This window comes from Chelonoidis abingdonii, chromosome 6 (genome assembly GCF_003597395.2).
Source record: "Chelonoidis abingdonii isolate Lonesome George chromosome 6, CheloAbing_2.0, whole genome shotgun sequence".
Taxonomy (NCBI): Eukaryota; Metazoa; Chordata; order Testudines; family Testudinidae; genus Chelonoidis; species Chelonoidis abingdonii.
Genome location: NC_133774.1, coordinates 63,583,678 through 63,605,456, shown reverse-complemented (window position 1 = coordinate 63,605,456; position 21,779 = coordinate 63,583,678). Strand labels below are relative to the sequence as shown.

Below are 21,779 nucleotides of genomic sequence, written 5' to 3'. Positions count from 1 at the left end.
TCTTTCAAATCAGGACAAACAAATAATCCAGAGGCCCAGACTGCACTGAAAAAGCAGGAGAGAAAGCACAGTGAGCTAAGTCAGTAGAAATGAGCAAGCAGCTGAAAAGTAATTAATACTAACTAACATATTTGTTGATACTATATTGGTAAGTCTCACACACTCATACTGGAGCAGGGGTCTCAAACTCAAATCACCACGAGGGCCACAAGAGGACTAGTACATTGGCCCGAGGGCTGCATCACTGAAACCTTTTCATACAAAAGCCCCCGCCCTGCTCCCGGCCTTGCCCCCACTCCACTCCTTCCATGAGGCCTGCCTCTTCCACCCCTTCCCCACCCCCATTCCAACCCCTTCCCCAAATCCCCGCCTCGGCCTGGTCTCTTCTCCACCTCCTCCCCTGAGCATGCCACGTCCCCGCTCCTCCCCCTTCCTCCTGGAAAGTCCTAAGCGCCGCCAAACAGCTATTTGGTGGTGGGAAGCGCTGGGAGGTAGGCAGAGGAGCAGGGATGCAGCACAATCAGGGGAGGAAGGCGGGAGATGAGGGGGAACTTGGCTGGCAATGGAGTTGGCGCCTATGGCGGGCTGCAGGAAATAACTCCGCAGGCCACATGCAGCCCATGTGCCGTGTGTTTGAGACCCCTCTACTAGAGGAAAAAAGATTACTCAGTACATTTTTTTCCCATTCTAGATTACAAAAAGTTTCCTATTTCAACTTTCCTGTAAAACTTTTGCTAGAAAAGCAAACTAAACCCCAGTACAGGATGCCTAAGTGAAAAGGAATGTTAGAAATCAGGAAAGCCATTTACTTTAACATCCCACCAGATCCCATCCACTTGCTGAAAAGCTCATTTGCCTTCTGGATACAAGGAGGATATTGTAGCTTACACGCAAGCCCAAGGAGATCAGAACGAAGTATTCTGTCAGAGACTGAGCCCTCATCGCTCCATGTTTGCCTGTCAATCACCAGCTTAAAATGCTGCAGGATGTACCTCTGCAGAGAGAACAGATCACAGTTAGGTCCAAGTGCCACAATCTATGTAGTGCTGTGTAACTGTATATAAATTTGCTTTTCAACAGTTACCCAGCTGTACTCCACTCATTACAGCTCCAGTGTTCAGAAGTCATATGCAAATCTGCTATGGTATCTACTCCCAAACACTGTTTTGTGCTAAGTTCTTTGTAACAAAGCATGTCCACAAGGCATCCGCAGCTGAGCTAGCTGTGATCACATTCAAAAACAACTGATTAGTGCAGTTCTGCTTAACACAACATAGGTGGCAACAATCAGGTTTTTTAATGGGTTTTTATGCAGAGTCTCCCTCCCACACAAAGGACAGAGATTATTTATATATCGGCCCCAAGGATCTTACAGTCTATCTTGACTTAACATAGGCGGGGGCTAAAGAAGGGAGAGGAAAGCAACAAGAGCTTTCCTGTGCTTATTAGCCAGGTGGCCCCAGTGCTACTGAAATGCAAGCACTGACGCCATGCTACTCACTCTGCAGCAGCAGACTCATGGGGTAACTCCAACAACATGAGTAAGGCCAGTTCACAGTGGAGCAGCAGAAACCACAGCCATGGGCCGTTAGTGCATGAGTTCATAATGTGCAGAATGACAAGAGAGTGGAATGTGGTGTTTAGAGCTTGGCTAGTTTATAAATAGAATCCTTTGGGAATTTGAGGATTTTTTCCTTCTCTTTTTCTCTCAAGAGGACACTTTTCTGAATATTAACTGAGCATTCATTCCATGTCCCCCAATTCCTTGCAAATAAAATTTAATTACAATTTTTTTTTCAAATTAAAAATGGACCTTTAGGTTTTCTGTGACATCAGAAATATTTCTTCTCTCCATCATGTGGTAGAACATTTCCAGGTAGCCCAGGCCTTGCAGAAGTACTACGTTACTGGATTCACGTCGGAGATATCGTGTCAGATCAAGGGCTTTGTCCAGCGATAACCTTCCTCCACTGAAGAAAAAAAAAATATACATAAGCTCAAAACGTGCACTTTTTATAGTTTTGTACTTTTCAGCATTTTGTCTCTGCCTAACTTTGCCCTGTCAAAAGAACTAAGGATTGTAAACCAGGTGTGCTGGGCCATATTCCCAATCCTGCTGCTGACTAAGGACCCGATCCACTGCCCACTTAGGTCAGTGGAAGTCCTTAACTTCAGTGGACATTGAATGAAGCACTAACTATGTCACCTTAGGCAAATCACTTAATCCAAGTTTGTGTGTGAGTTTTGTATATATGAGGATAATTACTGTAAGACTTTTGGGACCAGAGTCATTTTTCTCTTATTTTTGCAGCTCTACAAACATAACAATAAAACTTGCCTCTCTCACAGAGTGTTCGGAGGATTAATGGATGACTGATTGAAGTGCTCGGAGTAAAAGACAATACAGAAATAGACATTTTGATTAAACTGGTCTCATGGATAGCAGGTACAACTGCCTGAACTAGTTTTCAGTTCTCTATCGTTTGCTATGTGCCATACATCCTGTCTTTTGATATAGAATCCATGTGGGCTACTCAAGAGAGAGTGTGAAATGTCATCTTCAGTTATTTGGTTCAGACAAACCACAACAGAAGATCAGATCATTGGTGAGCCCTACATATGCTAAGCAGATACCCTTTTATACGTTATCCACAATTCCTTAAAATTCTCCACATAGCAACCAAAGTTATCTTGGGGATCCTCCATGGAGCCAAGAACAACCACCCATCCATCGTCATGGTTCGCCACTTTCCTCTGTCAAAGCCTTGCATTCTCTCTTCGCATGCTGTGGCCCCACTACTCTACCTAGCATTCTAGAGGGCAAATAGTCTTCTCTGATCATCTTTAAACTACCTGCCCGGAGGTGCCCAAAGAACAGGAGAGAGCGAACAGTTACAAAGAACTCAGCCAAAGCAGCATTTTGGAGTAGACACTATAGTAGGGTTTGAGCATGACTTCTGAAGACTGTAGCTGTAGTGTGTGAAGTACTCACTGACTGTTAGATTCACTAATGTTCATGGCTTCTGCCAAAATATCAGAATTAATGGCTAAAAAAACTGTGACCAAGTGTGTCAGGCTTTCTTCCACAATGTACCAAAGCAGACTGGGTTAGATGGTACGGCCTTAGAAAGAACTTTCCAAATAATTAAGCCTGAGAAAAGGATCATTATGGAGCTCTTGTGACTCCGCTCCAAGTATAATTCTGCACAGTCTTCATGCACTTTGGAAAAGAGGTCATGTGCATAAAGTTTTGCAAACTCTGCTTTGCCCATTTAAATGGCAGAACAAAAAGGATCACTTCTCTACTATGAGTTCAGGTGATGCATATCCTGTCTCTAGCTATGTGTTTCAAGATTTAATGCTTATTTTAGAACAGTGTTCTTAGTTCTACACTTATTAGATCGTATCTTTCCTTTAGACGTTTTATTAATTATATTTTCTTTTCTTGTCTAAAAGGCGATAGAGTCCTGCACTTTTGAAAGAAGCTATTGGAGCAAGAAGCAGCAAGAGCATGTACAGTATTGTATTTGACCATTATCTTGTATCTAGGTACATATATGGGCCTCATCACCCTAGTATCTGAGCATCTCCCAGTCACAAACAGATTTCATCCTCATAAAACACTGTGCCAATCCCCATTATGCAGATGAGGAACAGGGTAGTGTAAGTGACCTGCCCAAAAGGCACACAGGAAATCTGTGGCAGGGCCAGGAATTGAACCTGGCTCTCCTACATCCCTGTCCAGACCCTTATCCACCAGATCATACCTCCAATCACAACATCTCTATTGTGCTATTAGTTAGATGCTACTGTAGGAGTGACTTGCCAAAGGAGCCTCTCAATCTTCACCCACTATCTGAGGTGCAAAAGCCCAGAACTGGGCCCATAAAGCAGACAGTTGCAGAGGTAACTCTCCAGTTTCTGTGTGGAACTCCCACAGGAGCTCACTAAAAGGCAAGTATTTGAGCGCGCTAACTTAAGCCCTGATCTTGCAATGAGCTCTGCAGGGGTGGACTCCTGCTCCTGCACCATTCTTATTATAGGACCAGGACCTTAGAGTGCATTTTTTGAAAAGGTGACCACTCTGCCCTACACACTGTGGGGGAAGAGGCAGACACAACAGTGGCCACTACTGAAAAGAAAGCTGGGGACATGAATCTCTTGTGTAGGTGTTAGCATCTCGCTCAGTACAAGAAGGCTTGGATGAAATCTCATTGGGGCAAAACAGCATAATATAAAGATGATATTGGTAGTTTCCCTTTGCCTAGGATTATTACTTATCATTTGTAACACTGTAGCAACTAGGAGTCCCAGTCATGGATCAGAATCCCATTGTGTTAGGCGCTGCACAAACATAGAACAAAAAGATGGTCCCTGCCCCCAGAAAAGCTTAGAATCTGGTATTAGACAAAAGACAACAGATGGCTACAGCAAGATAGATGGGGGGGAGGGACATAAGAAAACAATTAGAAAATATTTGAGTTCTGCATATGTGCTCATCCGAATTTCTCGATTACGTAGGTCTCTTTGTACAAGGCAGCATTTCAACTCATAAGTAAAAGATTCATGGTCTCTGCTAACTTGAAGTGGAAGTGACCCTCCTCCATGGATGTAACAAATGCCACCTCACAGGCTGCCTGGAGACACTCGCACCATTTATCCATCACTCTAACCCTGCTGCCCCAGTGGCTCAACACCACAATAATCCGTGAGTTCTGTGAGCCGTGTCCAAACTTAGGGAAATGAGGGATGCCTTAGCCAGCTCTCCCAAACCTCTTTATTGGCCGTCCTCCTTGGAAATGATTCAAGCAGGCATGTGCAATTAAAATAGTGCATGAAACTGACAGCTAACCTTTCTCTTAAATTCGTTTTCAAAGACAGAAAACAGCTGTCCATAATATAGTTTCCAGGGGGAATGCATTATTTGATCTTTCCCAAGTAAAGTCTTCTAAGAAAATTAAAAAGAAAGAGGTGGCTTGTCTTTATGGGAAAGAGCAATGAGCCCAAACCATCCCCACATGCTGGTAATTGCCTTCAGTGAAATTAAGAGAAAGGTGATGAAGTGAAAGCCAAACAGTTTTTCCTCAGCCTCTCTGTATCTGGACTCTACGGACCTATGAAGGGGTCTGTTTTGTTCAAGGAGCATCAGCTTCAGGGTTATGCTTGACCTAGGGAAGCAGGGAAATGTTTACTGCCCTTGCACAGTCTCTCTCACTATTAACTAAATATTTTGCTGCTCAAGGCAATCCTCCTATAGGAGAGTCAACGCTATGTTCAGGAAATGAGTTCTGTGTCTTTAGCTTCTGGACCCACATCACACAGAGTGGTACTAAAAATTACGTTTGAATGTGCCTGGCTCTCGCTCTGATGGTCTAGTTTTCAACAGGAGGTTACCCGCATACTAACAAAAAAGTGACTCTGTGACTGGGCCTGAAAATACTGCCATGGGCATGTTCATAGTGGTGCAAACTGTTAATTAGACACCTGTGTAAATGTCTGAATATGCATTCATCCAATTTTCACAATACAGCAGTAAATGCATGCACCATAGTGGGTGCAGTTTATTCTTTTGTTTTGGCACACAGATTTTTGTTTCTTCCCTGTTAAAAATTGGTATTTTTTTCCATCAGATTAAAATAGGAAAGGTTTGTTACCTGACCAGTTGAAATGCATTATGGATCAAGTTCACTCGGTCCTTGTGGCTGAAAAGGGTGTGGTTCTGATCCAACACTTTAATGATGTTGTCCCACCCATTCTCTTCATAGTGCACAATGTAATAGCCATTCATGTCCACATTGAATTTCACCCAGGCGACCTCTCCCTCCAGTTCTAGTGTGTCTGAATGGGACAGATTTACATGGACATTTTTTTTACTGCATATTGAAAATTAAAATGAAAACATAGGCAAATAGTACACCTGTCAGTGGCGTCACCTGGGGAACTATGAGATTTACCGAGAAGACACCTGAAAATGAAATTAGAAAGTTATTTGCTAACCTGAAGTCCTTATATCAGAGAGTTTTATTTTGGGGGCTTCTCTACACAGTGCATTAGTCTACACCAGAGGGGTGTAAACTCTTGTATGCACTGGCTTGTCGTGCATCAGCTGGCCTGAGTGGACCTGTTGGCTTGCACTAACAGTTCCCTAGTGCACATTAGTGTAGTCCATTTTCAAATATTAGGGAACTTTTAGTGCACCTCTGTCAAGGTTTCTTTCCCCACTTTGAACTTTAGAGTACAAATGTGGGGACCTGCATGGATACTTCTAAGCTTAATTACTAGCTCAGATCTGGTAATGCTGCCACCAGCCAGAAATTCAGTGTCTGGCGCACTCCCTGTCCGTCCCACAGACTTTCCCCTCCCTGGGTTGCCTTGGGAGGGTTCACCAATTCCCTGGTGAACACAGATTTAAACTCCTTGGATCTTAAAACAAGGAGGAATTAACCATCCGCCCTCCTTTCCCAATCCCTGGGGAGTCCAGACCCAATCCCCTTGGATCTTAAAACAAGGAAAATCAATCAGATTCTTAAAAAAGAAAACTTTTAATTAAAGAAAGAAAAGGTAAAAATCATCTCTGTAAAATCAGGATGGAAAATACTTTACAGGGTACTCAGATTCATACAGCCCAGAGGAAACCCCCTCTAGCCTTAGATTCAAAGTTACAGCAAACAGAGGTAAAAATCCTTCCAGCAAAAAGAAACATTCACAAGTTGAGAAAACAAACATAAGACTAATCTGCCTTGCCTGGCTATTACTTACAATTTTGACACATGAAAGACTGATTCAGAAAGATTTGGAGAGCCTGGATGTACATCTGGTCCCTCTTAGTCCCAAGAGTGAACAACACCCAAAACAAAGAGCACAAACAAAGACTTCCCTCCACCAAGATTTGAAAGTATCTTGTCCCCCTATTGGTCCTCTGGTCAGGTATCAGCCAGGTTTACTGAGCTTCTTACCCCTTTACAGGTAAAAGAGACGTTAACCCTTGACTATCTGTTTATGACAACCTCTCTAGTGCACACTAGAATGTATACCCCTTCAGTGCGGACTAGCATGCCATGTAGACAAATAGTTTAGACTGAGAATATTTCAACAGGTTGAGAATCCAGTGGGATTTATGCGATTGGTAATGGGAGATAGGTCCTTTTTCCTCTCTTCTACATTGCTGGATCAAATCCTGCTAGATCTGTATGTTTTAATGATAATGTTGGCAGAAACTCCAGCATCTTCCCTCTCCCCCTTCAACCGTATATATTAATCTTTAGAGTAACATACAGGTCTGCCCACTACAGTTTATAGGAGAGGACCAGAGATTCACTATCAGGAGCTGCAGCTTGTGTTCCTCAGCTAGCAGCAAGGGCATGGCAAAGCAGGAAAGGGAAGTAATATAAAGAAAGGAACAAACAGGGCTCCCAAGAGGGTCAACCCCCAACACGTATCCTTAAAATTAATTTTCTTTAGGAAATACATTTCTTTTAATTGATTAGTAAAGGTCAACCTGTTGTACAGTTAAGGCAATCAATTTATTGATTACAAAACAAATGATCAGACTTCATTACCTGTTTTAGTTTTTAATATATGTCTGTGAACAGTGTTGGAGCTGCTGGTGACGTATGTGAGTGGGATATGCCAAAAATACCTGGGAGACAAAAAAAATACAATAAAGGAAAATTTGCTTTCACAGAAGACGACTGATTTGCTTACCTGTGTCTGACTAATCATAAACTGGCGAACAATAGAGAATGATACTGAGTGCTAGAAATGTTAAGCCTGGTATAACCATGCAGAAGTCCACACCAACACTAACAGAGATACCCCTCTCAGTGAAGGATCATTTCTCTATCCAGGTTTGAAACGGCATTCTACATGCATATAAGGGAAATCTGCACATTTTAAAATACTAGCATATCAGTTCTTGCTCCCATTCGATATTAAGTGCATGCGCCTCTCTTATAGAAGGGTAGCCTCATCCTAACTCCCCTACGGTACCAACCAAGAACACATTTCACTATTCAGCTTCATCCTGTTCCTGTGGTTAAGTACTCAACAGAGTTTCCCATTATATAAATTCCTGTTACATTTAGCCTCTTATGTAGTCCTACCTTTACAACCAGCTGCTGATTTGCTCCATGCCAGTAGCCAGGAAAGTGGACATCCGCTCTCCATCCTTGCCAAGTCAGCAGGAACACTTGTACTATGCCTCGTTCATATACTTCATGTCATCTATTCATAAACTTACCTCCAGCCTAGGCTGACCTAAGTATATTAGATGGTAATAAGGTAACATCAAGCTGCCAGAATATCAGGCACTTTTTCTTACACTGGAAATTGCAGCATCAGATCAAACACCACATAAATATTATTACCAAAGTAAGGCAAGTGTGGATACCTTGACTGCAAGTTAGCCCATTCAGGGTCTTCTTCAAAAACACCCTTAAGGAAGCGCACCTGTCGCAAACTTAAGGTGTTCCCTTCACATTTAACAAGAACCAGTGGGATCCCTTTCTGAAGTGTCCAAGTGTTCATCATCTCTTCGATCTCCGTAAGTTTCCACATATGACTGAACTGAAATGACCACAGACAAACTATATTGAATTCCACACTTAAAAGTATCCCCCCAAAATAAATCTGTACACATTTGGGTTTGCAGGCCAGACAGCCAGTGCTGGCAATCTGGTAGACTCTGGTTTGACTTTTGGTTCTGGGAGCTAGCCAGGACTGAATGAGCAGCAAGTTTAAATGCCATTCAAGAAATCACAATGGTTCCTCCCTGCGAGGGCGATGACTTAAAAATTGTAAGAGATCCTTAAGAAGCATAGGTTTCCCAGTACATCTTCTCTGACCCCAAAAGACAGTGTTTTGTTTGTTTTCGATAAATCTCCTGTATGTGTCTCAAAGAATAATCTCATGCCTAAGGCACAGAACCGGGAGACGGTAGAACTGTGTCCTGCTCCTGGCTGTGCCATACACTTTCTGTGTGACTGTGGGCAAGTCACAATATACCTACCAGCAAGTCGCGAATGGTTTAATTTTCAAAGGTGCTGAGCAGGCCACTAATCAAAATCTGGACCAGAGTCTTGGATGCTTTGTGGCCAATCTGTGCCGATACACCTGTGTATTTCTGTGGTATTCCAGAATAAAAATGCATCATGCAATAACGTTATTCAGAAAAAGTTATTCAGAAAAAGTCTGTGATTCAATTTATTGACCAATAATATATTGTCCCAGCACGTGACTTAAGGTGATTTCTTTAGTTCAAAGCCATTCTTTTCTCCTAAATTTTGTCTTGTTTTTGGTTTTTTAATTTACTCATCCTCACTGAAAACTTATCTCTAGCGAGGGAAGCAAGTGACAAGCTTCACTGCTCTGTAGTTTAAATCCAGGAAGTTTATTTACTAAATGCAGCATCTCTAGAACTACTTTCTCCAGAGCCTGAGTGCATCAAGTCCAGGGCAAGCTCAGCAGTTGCCAGTCCGAAGAATTGAGATGCAAGATTTCTTTTCTAAGTCCTAGAGTCAGCAGCAGGACATCTTGTCATATCATCACCTTGTCAGTCTAGTGTTTTATCTTCTAATAATTTACTTACTGTGCTGCTAAGAGGCCTGAAAGCTGTATAGCAAAAGTTGCCGGAAGAGAAGTCACTTTCAGAGCAAGTCTGTAAAACATAAAAGGAAGGTGAATCCTCACACACAACATATTTTTTAGAAATGTTTGTTTTTTTTAAAAAAACCCAATAATACAGCAAAAAGAGACCAATTAAGTAACTTGAAGTTACAAAGTGCCACTCACTAAACAAAGGGCTACTAATGACAGACCCTCACAAATGCTTCTTAAACTCTCATTTGAGCATATTCAGTAGATATGTTTGTGCATAGATAAATTTAACAGTGACAGACAACATATCTATACACTACATTTTTCCTATGTTAAATATACAGTAGAATCCCTCTAGTTGGCACCCAAATAAATGGCATGTCTGCTTAATTTGGAGGATTGCCAGTGAACAAATTCAGTGTGATGATGTTCAGTGGCTAATTAATGGATTAATGACACACCTTGGGCTAAAACTGTGGAGAGAATTAGGCCCATCATTGTGAAAGATCCATTTGTCTGTTACATTTTGTTCTGTCTGAAAGACTGTTTGCAGCTGTTTACTGCTATGAACTGGTGTTTACGAGCATAAATGTATACTGTGCAGACTTTGGTTCATAGTATGCTCCTTCCCATTGAATTATGGCAGTTAAACAAATCAGTACTGTATTAATAGGGAGTTTAATTTTTTCAAATTATTATTTATCAATATTTTTTTCAAATTATTCTGTTCAGCGATAAAGTAAAACTGTAAATAAGAGAGCACAAGAGAGAAATAGAAAGTAAGGTAACAATACTTACGAACACAACTCTGAGAAAAAAGGGAAGAAATTAAATATGAAGATGTTTGATTCACCACTGTATTTTTGCAGTTTTAAACCAGCATAAACCCCTTTAAAAGTACCATATACACTAAACAGATTGTTGATTTACACACCACTGAAAAACTGGAGTAATGCAGTGAATCAGGCCCCAGATGGCAGAAGAATGTACTTATACGATAGGGACACATTTTCAACAGATCTCAAAAAAAAGACTGCAAGTTTTGCAGGTGCACTAATTTTCATACAAACTCTCTACGTGCATGAAAATTGTTTAAGTAGGTATATGGTGCGACTGTAGTAGTGACCCCTTGTGGATGTTCTGAGTGCTCTGATGCAGCTGCGCGTCTCCTGGCACCAGGAGGAAGAAGTCTCTATCTCTAGAGTCCACAGAGGCAGCCCCATCCCAAAATGTTCTACAACACAAACGCAAACATAATTGACTATGGGGCCTTCCCTCAGTGTTCCAGTTGCGCGAGAGGCATTCTGCCCTTTCCTTCAGGCTTGGTTCCCAAACAGTCTCTGCTCCGAGTATGCTCGCTCCTCGGGGTCTTGCTGTTCCTCCCCAGTGACATTACAGAGACAGGCCTGCTAGCCAGAGCAGTCACAAGTGAAGCTGCCTTTCTGGCCAGTCAGCCCCAGACTGCACCAGGCTCTCTCCTTTTATTCCTTCTCCAGGTGTGACATTGGCTGCAGGTATAGCAGGGTGGGGCTAGCTAGGCCTAAAGTCTCTCCTTAACCTCTTCTCTGCTGGTGTGGGACACTCTGCCCCATCACAGCAGGCATCTGCCATTCTGATTGGTACATGCAATTGTAGAGTGTGTGAGCAAATTTTGCAGATGCATTTGCATCAGACTGGTGAAAATTTGGTCCATAGTTCAATGCTTTGTATGTTGCCCAGCATGAGCAATTCCTGTGAGCCTGTGAGAATTGAGACTATCACTTTTCCATTTCCATGCATGTCTGTGTTGCTGTATCAGTTTCATACTATTCATGTCCAGCACCCACTAGTCAAGGAAATATTGACCCCAGTTCCATATGATCCATAAGTATATGCCTAACTTTAAGCATGGTAAAATCAGTGAGACTTCTTGTGGGCTTAAAGCTAAGCATGAGCTTTGCTGGATTGGGGCTAGGGTGGTGAAGGATACCAAGAGAGTTGTAGGCATAGAGCCCATTCTTACAATGAGCTCCACGTGGAGAGCTCCTGAGCCTGCCTGGGTCGTTTATTGGCCATGTACTGGGCTATTTATTTGGAATGTGCTGGGAGGGGTTTCAGATCAGATAGGATCATCCTGGTTATTTTAATCTAGTTTTGGGGAAGGCAACTGAAAAAAAAATAGTATGCAGTATAATCACTAATACATTCCTCTATTAATTGTATATACAATCTAAATTCCCTATTTGCAACTACTGTATACATGGATATAATACAACATATTTCAACAAAGGACAGAACTTGCATTGGCCATGCTGTTCCACAAATCATTATTCTTTGCATTCCTATAGCTGTACTTCTTCAAGTAGTGAATTAATCCTTTCCGGAACACCGCCTCAGATAGGAAATTCTGGAGCATCTTCAAAATACAAGCTCCCTAAAACAGAAAAGTAGCAAGTATTCAAACAAATGGTTTTACATTACATTTTTATGCTCACGTGTTGTTTAGCCAGTGATAGTTAAACTGAGAGCTTAAAATGTATTGGTAATGCAGTATAAATAAAACAATTGCTTCAGCAATATGTACTGAATGTTTTCATTAGCCAGGTGAAAATGGGTATTCAAGACATGATGCTCAAAGACACACTGGCTGGCTCCCTGAACCATTCTGAACCGTCACAGCTACCATGGAGACCTGTTGGACTCTGGAGGTCAAGTCACTGGTATTCTTTAGCATAGCACAAAGGTTTTGAAATTTATTTGTAATATATTATAACTGTTGCCAGTGTCTGACCTCAGTACTGTCATATAATGTGAAAGGATATCCCACGCATCCCAAAGAAAGTGGAATTTTCCCTATGGATAATAACCAAGTTCTGTAATTTTGTATCCGACAGTGGATTCTACAGACAGAAAACTGCAAACAGCTAGAGGTCATTAATGACAAAATTTCAGTAGGAGCAAATGGATTCTTGTTATTTGCAGACAGTCATTGACTCCAGATTTTAGACAAAAGAACAGTTATATTACAATAATGGGCACTAAGATTCGTCCTCCTGCATCTGTACACAGCCATATTGACTCTGGTTAATCTTATAGTTAAGGTTGTTCTAGAATGATATAACAAATAAAGCTTGGCGCTTCACTATGCTTTTCATTTGAAAGACCTCAGAACTCTTTCTAAAATGTAATTAATTAGTGTTAGTACTACAGAGTGTGCATGCATGCACGTTTGGGCAATTAACTAACTTAAACAGCTATTAAAGAGGATGATTAATAAACTTAAGTCAAGAGTTCCACACAAATTCACATTAGTACTCTGTCAGCTTCCGGCGGGGATCAGATACTGATCTGACATGGTGAAAGAATTTAGTCTCTACAGTGAATGCCAATTCTGTTTCACATGAAGCAAATGCATAAACTAATTTCTTCTGTTGTTTTGGGTAGTTACAATCAATGATGCTGTAATTTAATATTGTTAATATAAAGATCATAGAAGTACACCACAAATCAAGTAATGTTGAATGTTTATTACTTCTGTCATATGTATTTAAAGCTGATAGAATTTGGTGTCCCTGCTTTGGTCTCTGGGTGTATTGAACTTTAATCCCAAACAGTTGATAAATACCCAAAATTATATTGAGTATTGGCCTTATTCTCTTGGAATCCCCAACAGAAGCTCGGCACTGGAGCTGCCAATTCTGCTCTTCAAAGCAAAGGCAGCTTGAAGTTAGCTAAGAGAAGCCTTCTTTACTTCATCTGCGTTTTATGCATCTCAAAAAGGACTTGGGCCTTATCTGCATGGGACAGTTACACCAGTACAACTTAATGTGAATTTAAACCAATATAGTTTTAAAAGTGCTAACTCCTCTGTGGACACTCCTATTTTAGTAAAGGAGCTAGTTACTTCCAATGATCTTAAATCTATTGAAAATCAGTTTAAGTGAAACTGAAGAAAGCCACTCAAACCAAAATCCACACCATCTTTTGCATTGATATAAACTCTAGTTTGTTCAATAACTGATTTTAGTTAAACTGGTGCAACTGAGAAGCCAGGATAGGCTTCAGCTTTGGCTGCTATTGCAGAATAAAATGGATGGAGGTGTATCCTAATAGCTGCACTGGCAGCCTATTTTCCTTCAAGGATACTTTATAAGGATCAACCATATGTGCTAGCATGACTATAGACCATAGATTATATGATTGGATTGGCCATTTTACTACTCTTATTGGGTGCACTCTAGTTTAAGCTGTTGAGATGGGATGGCACTGCCCGCCAATTAACATATAAATACTGGAAGGTCAAACTAGTAAAATATTATACATCAAATTAAATACACCAGATATTTCAATGCTGATGAATCATCTCAGGGGATGTAAGGAGGACAGGAAACAGCACAATATAAATTCATACTTACAATGATTGGTATAAGAAAGTAATCTAGTGCCAAAATCACCCCATTCTGGTTCGTGTTTGCCTTCTGTATTCATGATTTCTCTTAAACTAAAATCAGAATGTGCCTTCACTAGTACAACTGGAAGGATAAGTTGCATGTTACACTTAACTCTTTAGTGAGGCAAATACTGCCCACAGAAGGAGTATTTCAGTAGGCTGAGGAACTGGTGTGGTTTTGCTATATGTGGGTTGGTAGCAGGATCAAGAAGCCTATGCAACAGCCTGTCCATACCCTATATGCAACATGAAGTGAGGTTCTGTCCACGGCAATGCAGAGCTGTGTGATGGGTTGAAGCAGGATGTGACTACACTGATGCACTGGCCAACACTTCTACAGATGAGGGAAGAAATGCCGCTGGATTGGAAGGCTAACACATCACAAGAGATGCAGTGGGGTCATGGAATGGCATAAAGGGAAGAATTTTAACACACACACAGCTCTTGTGGAACTCTCCTGCACACAGCCCATGTATTCAGACCATACATGGGCCAAGATTTCACCGTAGTTATAATCTAGCAGTGGGGAAGCCTGGGTGGCTGGAGTCAAGGGGTTAGCAAAGTGGAACCATAATAATTAATCCATTCATGGGAGGTTAGACAAATGCAGAGAGCTAATGTCAAATCTGTCATCATACTGCAAGATTCACAGAGTTCTCCCTCCAAACAACTGGCTTTCAGGTTGCTTACAATTTCAAGTGCTGTCACTGCAAAAGATCTTTTTGCATTTATGAATTGATATACAATACCTTGTCATAGGACACAGTATCAAACATTTCCTTTATTTGAGTAGGAGTTTCTGCTGGGTTGGAGATTGGATGAGATGAATTTAATGAATCCCTTGCAATTGCACCAAAACATACATTCAGAAAGTAATCCTCCTGTGGGATGTACAGACAGTTACCACCTTCAAGACATGAGATGGATTCAAATAGATACACACTATGAGGACAGAAATAATACACAGTACAAAGACAGAAATGCTCAGGCAAAAACCTCTTCCCTGGCATAATGATCAAGTGCAACTCCTGTACAGAAAAGATTCCAACTATACTGATATATTTGTATCACATCTGAAAGACCTAAAAATTTGCAAACTTTGCAAAAAAAGAAAAGAAAAGAAAAAAAAACCCTCTTGCAAACAATCTCCAGAATTTTAATTCCTAATAAAAACAGACCTGACACAAATTCCCAGACCCAAACTCTCCAATTCAGTGAAGATAAGGATCATCATAATGCAAGTTCAGATCCAAAACTGGCCCCTATTATAGTGGAACATCGGCTCTTTCGTAGTTAAAGGTAAATTTTCATGAAGGGCTGAATCCAGTTTTTGAGTGTTCACAATTCACATCAGAATTTTTAAGATTGGGCCTATCCTCATTTCTAAGGGGAGCAAAAGGTTGTTATATGCTAAAACTACTTTATGAACATAGTTTGTAATAGATTATTTATGCTACATACATATATATGCATACATTTGGAATATTCAGCTAAATGCTATTTTAGCTGGAACAGCAAATGAGCAGTGTGTGCCAGCATAATCCACAGTTGAATAAAGGCTGGTGACTGGAAAGAATCCAAAAATAGCCAGGCAAATTAAGCTCAGAATTTCAAGATAAATTCACTTTTGAGTGGAGAACAAATATGAGAAGTTTTTGCCTAAAATATAATTTTTTCAAAAAAGTGTTTAAGTGCCAGAAAATAAGGCTCTATAAAAAAATGCCTTCTCAACCATAACTATATTGGTGCAAGTGCCAGAATGCAACGTACTAGACAGCCTCTTATCTTTCACTGGAATTCTTTGTATAACAACAAAATTGCTTAGATTTAGGGAAGAGAGATGCAGGAAATAGGATTTAAAAGGAAAATGAGACTAAATTTTACTGCAAAAATGTGCTTACAGACCAGAAATCAATTCTGAAAATATACAGCTATTCTAAGCTTCAGATGCTCTGTTTGCTAACCCTTTTCAGACAATAAATTTTGTTGTATTTTCCTGATAGTGACCTGTAAATGATTTTTCATTAGCATCCAACAGAGAAAAAGGATTTAGCAAGATAGCTGTATTACTTACAATTTGCAGCTCTGAGTACATAGCACTAACAGAAACCAATTCCATGAATCTGGCAAAACCTTCATTTAGCCAAATGTCATTCCACCATTCCATAGTAACCAGATTACCAAACCACTAAAACACAAAATCTCAAGTAAACAAAAGGAAAAGGAAACTTGGCAATTACTATATTTAACGAGGAAGCTTTTATCTCAAGTTCAGGCACATCTGTGTGCTTTATTAAGATCAAATTTGATTTATATGTCAAAGAAAATTGAACAAAGGGAGGACAAAAATGACAAAACCAGAATTTAATGAAATGTAATGGAAATCTAAGAAAGCTGGATTTTTATGTCTGAATCTATATGGAATTTTAAAAAAACGCTATTCTGTATTCTGTCACACTTTAAATCAAAGGAAGCAAAAGACCAAGTTGAGATGAGGGATGAAATATCTTCTTACTCCTGGGAGCGGACCCTCGAACTAGCATTGCAGCATTTTGTTAGAGAGTGTGGGAGAAGCTTACATTCCCATGGCTTGCTTGCTGAATCTGTTCTGTGAATTAATTGAAGGCTTCATTTTCAATGCCGTTTGGCTCACAATTACATTCATAGTTATTCTCCTTTTTAATTATTTTTTGAAGCTTCGCAATAGGGAAAATCAACATTCGCTAATAGATGCAGCTGCCACAATAGAAGAGCCAGGGTGTGTTTTTGAATTTAGATATTTGTAAGTTGACAAGGTAGCAAGAATTGATGGGATTCTTTTTTCTAAAGTTAATGGACCAAATTCTGCTTGCATTTACAAATGTCAATCTGGAATGACTCCTCTGAAGTCAGTGGAGTTACTTCTGCTTGACACTGGTGTAACAGAGAGCACAATTTGTCCTAAATAGTTCCATCTAGCACTCTAAATGCTACTGCAGAAAGGTGCCTAAATAAATACCACTGATTACTATTATTCACAATCCTTCTCTCTTCTAAGCCATTTGTTCTCTTGGCTCCATACATAACATTAACTCTGCTAAAGCTCTTTAGATTGTCTGTACTTCAGCCTTAGCTGTTAAGTGCCATCTCTATATAAGTGATTTTTTTTTTCAGGCTTGCAAAGAAAGACATCCATGTTAAATACAGATAAAAGTTACCTGATGTGCTAATTCATGGCCTATCACCTTTGTGACCCACAGTTTGTCGAATGCTGAGGAGGTCTTGGGATCATAGAGCAGTGAGGTCTCTCTATATGTGATGAGACCCCAGTTTTCCATGGCTCCTGACTGGAAATCAGGGATAGCAACAAGATCTAAGATTTAACATAAAACCAGTGTTATTACTGAGTATTAACTTTTCTAGCCCTTTGTTGTTGACTGGTTCAGTGGTCCATGTGTTCCTTCCCAAACTCAGTGCGATCACTCCCATTGACTCAAGTCAGACCTCCATAGGAGAAAGGGAGAAAAAAGTGGAAAGCCAGGAGCGAATCAACTTCAGGTTCCTCTTTTGTGAGCACAGCCAGCAGTGGAGTAACAAGAGTTCCTTTTTATTGGACAAGGAACTGTACACTGGGTAAATAAGCGTTACAGGCAAGAAGTGTTTGCTAACAAAGCCTAGACTAGTGTATGACAAAGAGAACTTATTTTGCTTAGCTTTTCTTCCTTATTTTAGAAGGATATCAGAGACACATCATGCTCTAGTAGTAAGATACAGGCTTACCACCTCAGAGAACTGTCTCCAGCTCTGCTTCTTGTGTAACCTTACAGGGAGGAAAGACAGTCTTGTGAATAAAGCCCTTGGAGTGGAATTTAGAAAAACTGAGGGTTCTTCTTCCAGTTCTGCCATGAGTGACCTTGAGCAAATCATTTAATTTCTTTGTGCCTCAGTTCCTCAGACGTAAAATGAGGATATTAACTATACTTCCCTATCCCATATGTATGTTATGAGAATAAATTCATCCATATTCATGAAGTGCTCATTTATTGTGGTAAGCACCACAGAAAAATCCAGAAATAAATCAAATATTCATATACACAACCAGTGTAGGGGCAAGCTAACAACATACAGCCTGCAAAGTATCTATATTTGAGTATTGCACTTGGTCCTGAACGGCTGGGCTGGGCAGGGCAGTTGCAGAAACTCAGAGATCTTCCATTTTCCTCCCTCGTAATTTTTTCCCCCTGTTGAAAGCTGCCACCATTGCACACTCCTACAGAAATACTTACCAACTACATGAAAGGCCTGAAATTTACCGCTGATCAGATAACAAGCTACTACAGACTATGCGTCCTCCAAGGCTATGTCTACACTATCGTGGTAAGTCAACCTAAGTTATGTTACTCCAGCTATGTTATTCATGTAGCTGGAGTCAACATAGCTTAGGCTAACTTACTGCAGTGTCTATGGGAGACACTCTCCCATCAATTTACCTTACTCCTCTCATTCCAGTGGAGTACCAAAGTCACTCTTCAACTTAGCAGGTCTTCACTAGACCTGCTAAATCGACTCCGGTGCATCGACTGCAGCAGCGCCAATCCCACAGTAGTGTAGACATAGCCTTAGATTCTGAATGTGTTACCTATATGAAATGCAAATGTCTTACCATCAACCCTATGAATCCTGGTTACATTTGCACATTCAGGTGGTCCTTTCTAGCTAAGCAATCAAGTTGGCAAATGTACTATGTTGTCCTATAGCTCCCTTAGTAAACAATTTTGTAAAATGTAATGTTAAGAGTTAATTTTTCTATTTAGATTGGCTTGTCTTACATGAAATACTGCACATTTTGTATGAGAGGGAGTGACTTGCTCACAAAAAAAAAAATCCCTCTTCTAAAAGTTATGAGATTTCCAGGAAGGAAAGGAAAACCAAAAATTTAATGGAAGAGTATTATCTGCAGAAGGAAGATTATTTGCCAAGGGTGATCTGCTTCTTGCCAAGCCGGTACCATGAACCATGAGCTTTTAATAATTATTATCTCATTGCAAGCTAGTTCCATATTTGATCTGGGCATTAAAAAGGTCCATTACAACGAAACTTTTCAGCTAACACTACTCCCAGTAAAAAGCTAAATAAAGGCTGCCCTTGTTCTGAGCACTTCTGCTGTTGCTGCTGCTGAATCTCTTTGGTCTGCCTCTCTCCCTGCTGCTTTGCTGTCATTGCTCTGCGGAGTTGTTTTCTGTCTCCATATCTCCAGCAGATGAGGAGAGGATGAGAACCCTCATGAGTCTTGTTCTTCTGTAATTTTTCAATATCCGTGTTGACAGAAATTTAGTTCTGTGAGAGTTCATTATTTACTTGATTTCAGTATAGCTTTCCCCTTGGAAAATCTAATTTTGATTCAAAGGCGCATTTGACCGAAGTCCAATAGTCTTTTTTTTAAAACAAAAAAACAAAAAAAACCTATTTTTAGTTATGAAGGAGCACAACAGATCTGAAATGCTGAGAAAAACCTAACTATCAACAGTAGGTTTTGTGGTCACAAAGGACTCCTGACCAGGGCTGTGGATTAATCAAAGAAGAGAATGATGCCAGAAAATCTCTCTCAGGTTTTACAGGGAGCTCAGTATAATTCTAGAAACCTCTTTTCCAGTGGTCCCCAAATTGTGGGACACATCTCCCTAGGGGGGCACAGAGGAACATCCAGGGAGGCCAGTCCCCACGGGGTAGGGGTCAGGGGAGTGAGTGCCACCCAGCACTGCTCTGATTCCACCCCCAGCCTCCACCTGCAGCTGCTGCCCTGGCCCCTGCTCCTAGCTGCAGCTTGGCTGTAGGCCCCTGGCTCCCATTCTTGGCTGCTGGCCCCAACTTGGCCATGACTCTGCTACCGGCCTGGAGGGGCACAGGCACATTCCATTACGGGTAAGGGAGAGGGTGTGAGGAAAATTTTCGGCACCACTGCTCTATTCTCATGCATTTGCAGGATTGGGCACATACTTGTGTACTTAGCAAGGCTCTGTACCTTGATTTAAGGAGTTGCCATAACTGAGGACATAACAGGAGGATTTTTTAAATACAGTACAAATTCGATTAGCCAAACTTCAATTACTGGAAACTCCCAGTTAACTGAAACAGGAGCCAATGCGCTATAGTTTATTAATTACACTGAAAATTCCCTCAATTATCTAAATCTATTCATTTGCCTTCCAGGGCATTCAGATAAACGAGATTATGCTGTAGTAGAATCTCAGGTGCTTCAAGTCCTTTCAGTTGCTCCATTATTTCAAGAGGATGACTTCCCACTTCAATATCCTGCATGACTCTTGTATTTGATTGTTCTCACATAGTTAAAGACTTTTGGGTTTATCCAAAGTACAGATCAGAGGACAGAATTTTGCCCTTATGAGGAGAAAACATTTTGATTTCAGCCAAACTATGGAGAAGCCTATAACCACTCTATTGCAAAACGTAAGCTTTCATGTAACATGTTGGCTTTTCTTAGCTAGAATAAAATTTCGAATTTCTCACTTAGTTTTGTGTGAGAAAGGAGAAATTAAACAGAAATTCTGTGACTGAAAGAGTTATATATGAACTGTACCAATATTGATGTTTGACTTACCCAGTTTTGGTAAGGGAAAGCTAATATCGAAGTACTTCTCATAAAATTCCAGTAGTTTCACTGCTGCTTCTAAGGCATAATGTGTCTGGCTCCATTTGTCAGGTGATGCATAGATGGATACCTGTGAAAATTGATTACAACAGTGATTCCTAAACTTCTTCATTTTATAGATCAATTGTTAAGATAAAGATCGTGTTTGGATCAATTCCCCTCCCATCCTCAATCACATACTTTCTCTGCAGCAACTCCAGGACTTGGTACCAACCAAAAGTTTTATTATAAATGCTATTAGGCAGAAAAGGTGGAAATTAACTTGCTTTAATGCAATAAGTGTAGCTATTTGGTTACATCGACTCATTTGTAACTGTGTTGTCTATTTCCTCTTCCTGGGTATATGATTTCACATTTTAAGTCTCTCTCCTCATTGCCTGCAAACCTCACTGCTCTAATACAAAAATGTCAAGCCCTCAAATAAAATTAGTTATTGGCCATGCTGAAACCTGAACTCACCTTGATTCCTGATGATGTTGTGGCTTGCACAGACTTAAAATCACAAACTATGTAGGCTACAAGGTAAGTGCTCATTTTTACAGTCACGTCAAAATGATCTTCCAACAGGCCTCCTTCGAGTTCAATTGTTTTAATCTGCAAATTGGAAAAAAAAGCAATGTTCTTCCATTAAAAGTCCCACAAACCAATAGATTGATACTGTGAGTAACCTATTTAACGGATGGTAGACCAAAATCAACCCAGGGTTCAATAAAGTTATACCAGGCAAAAATTATTCATTATTTGCATGCTGGCAGCAGCAACAGTGTGCTAGACCCTGCCCATACAAATACGATGATAAACTACCTGCACTGAGGAGCTTAAAATTGTGGGCCCGATCCTGAACAGGATAGTCTTTCCTCTTAAAGGGTAGTGATGGTCTAGAGCCAGTCAACTCTGTTCCAAGGCTTGGCCCTTTTAAAAGCAAGCCTGTTGGCACACCTCCTGAGTGATCTGGGGAACTGTAGTCCTGCAAGGTCATGTGACAGCCAGGAGACCTACTGCTGGCTATTAGGGTACGTCTACACTGCACGATTATTTCGAATTAGCTTAAACCGATATTACAAAACAGATCTAATAAAATCGGTTTAGCGCGTCCACAGTGGGATC

At 40.6% G+C, this 21,779-nt stretch overlaps 1 protein-coding gene across 5 annotated transcripts in view; it reads right to left on the bottom strand.

Moving 5' to 3' along the window:
* The window catches only part of LOC116835660 (endoplasmic reticulum aminopeptidase 2-like), a 35,707-nt gene that overhangs the window by 6,693 nt on the left and 7,235 nt on the right, over positions 1–21,779 (bottom strand). For 3 of the 5 annotated variants that reach the window (XM_032798655.2, XM_032798658.2, XM_075067111.1), the window contains 12 exons: positions 21,132–21,266; positions 20,622–20,742; positions 17,221–17,375; positions 16,098–16,211; positions 14,773–14,904; positions 11,876–12,007; positions 9,587–9,655; positions 8,390–8,565; positions 7,560–7,639; positions 5,655–5,838; positions 1,814–1,970; positions 810–994 (listed from right to left, as the gene is read on the bottom strand). In XM_032798655.2, coding sequence (XP_032654546.1) covers positions 810–994; positions 1,814–1,970; positions 5,655–5,838; positions 7,560–7,639; positions 8,390–8,565; positions 9,587–9,655; positions 11,876–12,007; positions 14,773–14,904; positions 16,098–16,211; positions 17,221–17,375; positions 20,622–20,742; positions 21,132–21,266 — 1,640 coding nt within the window. The remainder of the gene's footprint in view (positions 1–809; positions 995–1,813; positions 1,971–5,654; positions 5,839–7,559; positions 7,640–8,389; positions 8,566–9,586; positions 9,656–11,875; positions 12,008–14,772; positions 14,905–16,097; positions 16,212–17,220; positions 17,376–20,621; positions 20,743–21,131; positions 21,267–21,779) is intronic. The other 2 variants (XM_032798660.2, XM_032798657.2) reach the window with 2 other exon arrangements.